General features: G+C 35.0%; 1 protein-coding gene across 1 annotated transcript; it reads left to right on the forward strand.

Annotated features, from left to right (window-relative positions):
- Positions 1-614: 614 nt before the first annotated feature.
- Positions 615-4,658, forward strand: LOC149261221 (cytochrome P450 720B2-like). The gene is made up of 9 exons (XM_089381398.1): positions 615-838; positions 1,073-1,400; positions 1,839-1,988; positions 2,082-2,318; positions 2,432-2,524; positions 3,607-3,685; positions 3,967-4,094; positions 4,204-4,322; positions 4,556-4,658. The coding sequence occupies exons 1-9, from the start codon at positions 624-626 to the stop codon at positions 4,656-4,658; spliced, it is 1,452 nt and encodes a 483-aa protein (XP_089237524.1). The 5' UTR covers positions 615-623.
- The last annotated feature ends 221 nt before the right edge of the window (positions 4,659-4,879 follow it).

Genomic DNA, 4,879 nt, shown 5'->3' on the forward strand with positions numbered 1-4,879 from the left:
AATTTATTAATTAATTAATAGCACTATAAACAATATTAATTAATAAAAATGAATAAAATGTTTTATTAAATAACAATATTTATGAAAAAATAATTTATTAATTAATAATATATCATTAACATTATTTATATTAATAAGTATTTATTTAATAATATTTTTGCTTGATATAATTGTGCGGGATTGATATAGACATTTAACTTATATAAACTAATCAACCGCGTTTTCAATGTTTATATATCTCCGATGATAAACCTACAACTCAATATTAAAAAATATCAAAAACCTTACCAAAAATGAAAACAATATAAAACGTTTTCGAAATTCAACCATATTTAAAATTAATACTGGGAAAATGAAAATTAGTGCTGGAGGCACATGTACTTGCTCCCATTGGTGTACCATAAAGTATATAAAATTAATGCTGATAGATATCTATTTGTCTCCGACGTACGTGTGGTTGCTCCCACTCGCTTCAAGATCGGGTGGTCAACGGTGAGACAAAGTTAACGAAGGTATACTCCGAAGCGATGGTGTAGCATGGACTGATAAGCGCATTGCATTTATAGAATTCACAGTAAGAGAGGCGATAGTTGTGGTCCGAGGAAAGCATTGAATTGGGGATCATGGCTGAGATTGTTACGTATTCATGGCTGGTGGGCTTCGTCTGTTTCGTTCTGGCGATGATACTGCTTCAGCTCTACAGAATAGTGGACAGTCGAGGCTACAATTTGCCTCCCGGTTCCAGAGGGTGGCCATTGATTGGAGAATCCTTGGGCTTCATGCGAGCGATTAATTCGGGTTCACAACCACGCCGATTCATTCAAGATCGAGAGCTAAGGTACGTACTGTTAATTTTAACATTAAAGATCGAGAGCTAAGGTACTGTTAATTTTAACATTAAAGATTGAGAGCCAAGGTACTGTTAATTTTAATTAAGATTCAAGATCGAGAGCTAAGGTACTGTTAACTTTAACATTCAAGATCGAGAGCTAAGGTACTGTTAATTTTAACATTGACGCGTATTTTACAAATCAAATCCAAAATGTGAATTATGTGTATGCGAATTACGCAGGTATGGGCAGATATTCAGATCGAATTTGTTCGGAACATCTCGGATGGTTGTGTCTGTGGACCCAGAGTTCAACAAACATATTCTGCAACACGAAGGCAGGCTGTTTCAATCCAAATATCCGAGACCTTTTCGAAATCTCATCGGCAAATTCGGTTTGCTTTCCGTGCACGGAGATCTCCAGAAGAAGCTCCACGGAACGGCCGTAAATTTCCTGAGGTTCGAGAAGCTGAGTGTGGACTTCATGGAGGGCATACAGAGCGTTATGCAGACCACCTTCGCCCAATGGCAAGCCAAGAGGGAAATCCATCTTCAAGAGGAGTGCCATCAGGTAAGCACCATCGACAAAACCGATTCCAAAATATGAACAAGCATTCTTTAAATTTTAGAAAATCTATGCATTCTTGAAGCATCTTTAACTTCCAGAAAATCTATGCATTTTTTAAGCATTCTTTAATTTTTTTAAAATCTATGCATTCTTTAAGCATCCTTTAACTTTCAGAAAAATCTGTGCATTCTTTAAGCATCCTTTAGCTTTCAGAAAATCTATGCATTCTTTAAATTTTAGAAGATCTATGCCTTCTTTAAGCATTCTTTAAATTTTAGAAAATCTATGCCTTCTTTAAGCATTCTGTGTGGATTTATTAAACATTTATCGAAATCAAACAAAATTAAACCACGAAACCTGCATGTTATTACTGCTATCAGAATGGCGGTGAACCGTTTTCCGTTTAAATTGGATTTCTTTCTCATGTGATATTTGTTATAGCTTGTTCTGAATTTGATAGCAAAACAATTGCTGGGCTTATCTCCGTCCAAGGAGACGGAAGAGATCTGTAAGGCATTCGGTGATTTTTGTAAAGCTGTCCTTTCCGTTCCCATTAGAATCCCGGGTACCACGTACGCGAGAGGATTTAAGGTGCACAAACGCTTCAATACTTTTCTCTTTTATTTTACTGATTACTAATTTGATTTGTTCTTACCGGATGTGTTATCACTAATATCGCTGCAGGCCAGAGAGTTTCTGATAAAAAAGATTTATGAGGGTATAAAGCACAGAAAGCAGCATCCAGAAGCTGTCCATAATGATTTCTTAACAGAACTCTTGAAAGAAGACATATTTTCAGAAGAAGTTATAGCAGATTTTATACTATTCCTGCTCTTAGCTGGTCACGAAACCGTATCCTCATCGATGGCATTGGCTATCAAATTTCTCACGGACTGTCCCCAGGCACTTCAGGAACTGAAGGTGTGTGCCAGTGTACAGTTGCTGCAAATGTCTATTCTAAATAAAAACATTCCAAATCTTCGTATTGATACATTAATACTGATTGCACTGATGGTGGAATATGCACGTTACAGGCGGAGCACGACGCGTTGTTAGAGAGAAAGGGGAGTCCAAGAAACCAAAAGCTCACTTGGGATGACTACCAGTCAATGAAATTCAGCCAATGTGTATGTAATTAATTGCTGTTTTGTTGACTAGCCAACGATTTCTGTTTTTGGTGACAGGCTGTTACCATATTTTCCGCAAATTACAAATTTTGTAGATTACGTTTGTACAAATGAATTCAGTTGTTATTATCAATTTTCCTTATGTTATTTTTTGCCATTTACATTTAAAAAAACAAAACATTGGCGGCTTAATAATTTTGTTGGAAATGTTTTACTATTAAATTTCATAATATTTTCAAAATCTACAATGATATAAAGATATCTCTTTCAAACAAATTTATTTTTTAATTCTTATAATATTATTGAGCTTAGAAGCTTATTTTATAGCCCAGTATGATGTGTAACTCTGATGATCTACAATTGTATAAAGATGTCTCTTTCAAACGAATTTATTCTTTAATTCTTACACTACTATTGAGTTTAGAAGCTCATTCTATAGCCTAGCATGTTGTGTAACCCTGATGTGTAACTCTGTTCATCCATCATCAAAGTTGCAATTTTACTCATCTCAGCCCAAATAAAAATTTTAAAAATAAAAAATTTATAAACTATACAAAATAATGTGGATTCGTAAAAAAATTGCACATCAAAAAATTATATCACTCTAAACTCATCTTCTGTATTTAAAATAAATATATACTATTACAGGATACTCTGCCTCCCGTATTTCCTCTAGTTATTGTGATTTTTGTCCCTCCACAGTATTCTAAAGTGTTAATTTTTTAATTGCTAAGTCATGTACAAATCCTTTTAGCACAAGGCAAAAACAGTTTTGTAACCTCTAAGAGCAACCCCTTATTCTACTGACCTCCAGGACACCTTACCCGTTTTCTACTAACCTCCTGGATCTGTGGGATCGACCGTATGCATTTTGTCTTTGTTTTCCCCGTTTGAAGATGGATGAAAAATCACCTCTCAAACACATGTATTTTCTCTTTCAAATCCGTTTTCTACTAACCTCCTGGATCTATGGGATTGACCTTATGCATTTTGTCTTTGTTTTCTCTGTTTGAAGATGGATGAAAAATCATATATTTATGTTTTGAGATGATTGATCATGTTTGCATTTGTTCAATTCCCAGGTTATAAATGAAACGCTTCGTATCGGCAACCCTGCTCCGGCTGTTTACAGAGAAGCAAAAGAAGACATCAAAATTAATGGTATCTAAGAATCTGTTTTGCTCTTCTTGGTTGATTTTCATGGTTCATTTTAACTTTTCCAATCAAATTTACAAAATTACAAGTAGTGGTGCTGCTGCTGAAATAGTTGATTCTTTGAAGAGCTAGAAAAACATAAACTCTCAACTGATATTTACAATTTCAGCATTTCTTTTAAATTTTTGAGCCAAATATAAAGCAAAACTGATAGAAAAGTTGAATGTTTAGAATACTGCCACGCGATTTACTTCAGCATTCGGATCATCACAAACTTGTGTTCTCAGGAGGCTTTGTGATTCCAAGAGGGTGGACAGTGTTGGTGCTTCTGACAGGTACCCATCTGGACGACAAGTACCATTCTTCTGCGCTCACATTTGACCCATGGCGTTGGCAACGGCAGCTGGAAAATAATGTAATTAATTAGCATGAAATCCATCACTGCATGTTTTATGAACCCCAATTCTCTTAGTAATCTTTCTCTGTCTAATTCTGTTAGTAATCTTTCGGACTTTATATTGCAGGAGCTCTCAAAGAACCCCTCTTTTATGCCTTTTGGAGGGGGTCCCAGGCTCTGTCCAGGAATGCATCTGGCAAAACTTGAGCTGGCCCTCTTTCTTCATAACTTCGTCACCAAATTCAGGTCTTGTGTTTCCTTCTTTACACTCAGAGAAAGAGAAATAAAACGTCAATTTTACTTGCACCATTGCTCCTAATTAATCTCATCCTCTACAATTATTTTTAGGATAATGGAAAACGTACAAAATAGTGTTGAGCAAAGGTCATTTTGATTTGTTATTTTTTTTTTCACCAAAAAAATCACAGTAATAGAATCCAAACAAGGTTTATTAACTTATTTATGCTTGATATTTGCAGATGGGAGGCACTGGAGGATGATAAGATCTCCTACTTTCCTGTTTCTCACTTGACTAAAGGCTTTCCGATCCGTCTACATCTTCAAGAACAAATGGATGATTAATCGCATTATAATAGGATTTGATTCATGCAGTATGGAGTATTAAAAACAGTAAGCAAGTTTGAAGCATAAAACGATTGCAGCGTTGCGGAGATTCATTGATTCATAAAGACACATACATGGGATACATAATACACAATTATGAAATATGGGATATGGATTATATAAGTAAAGTATTGCAATTTGAAAATAATTATTGATTTCAACAGAATTAAAAAGTGTTA

Source organism: Pinus tabuliformis, chromosome 6 (genome assembly GCF_031772625.1).
Source record: "Pinus tabuliformis cultivar Carrire ecotype Pingquan chromosome 6, CPIR1, whole genome shotgun sequence".
NCBI classification, from domain to species: domain Eukaryota; kingdom Viridiplantae; phylum Streptophyta; class Pinopsida; order Pinales; family Pinaceae; genus Pinus; species Pinus tabuliformis.

Coding starts and splice junctions, on each gene's coding strand:
- LOC149261221 (XM_089381398.1), top strand. CDS start 624: ATGGCTGAGATTGTTACGTATTCATGGCTGGTGGGCTTCGTCTGTTTC. Junction 839..1,072: donor ATTCAAGATCGAGAGCTAAG/GTACGTACTGTT, acceptor CGAATTACGCAG/GTATGGGCAGATATTCAGAT. Junction 2,525..3,606: donor CAATGAAATTCAGCCAATGT/GTATGTAATTAA, acceptor TTCAATTCCCAG/GTTATAAATGAAACGCTTCG.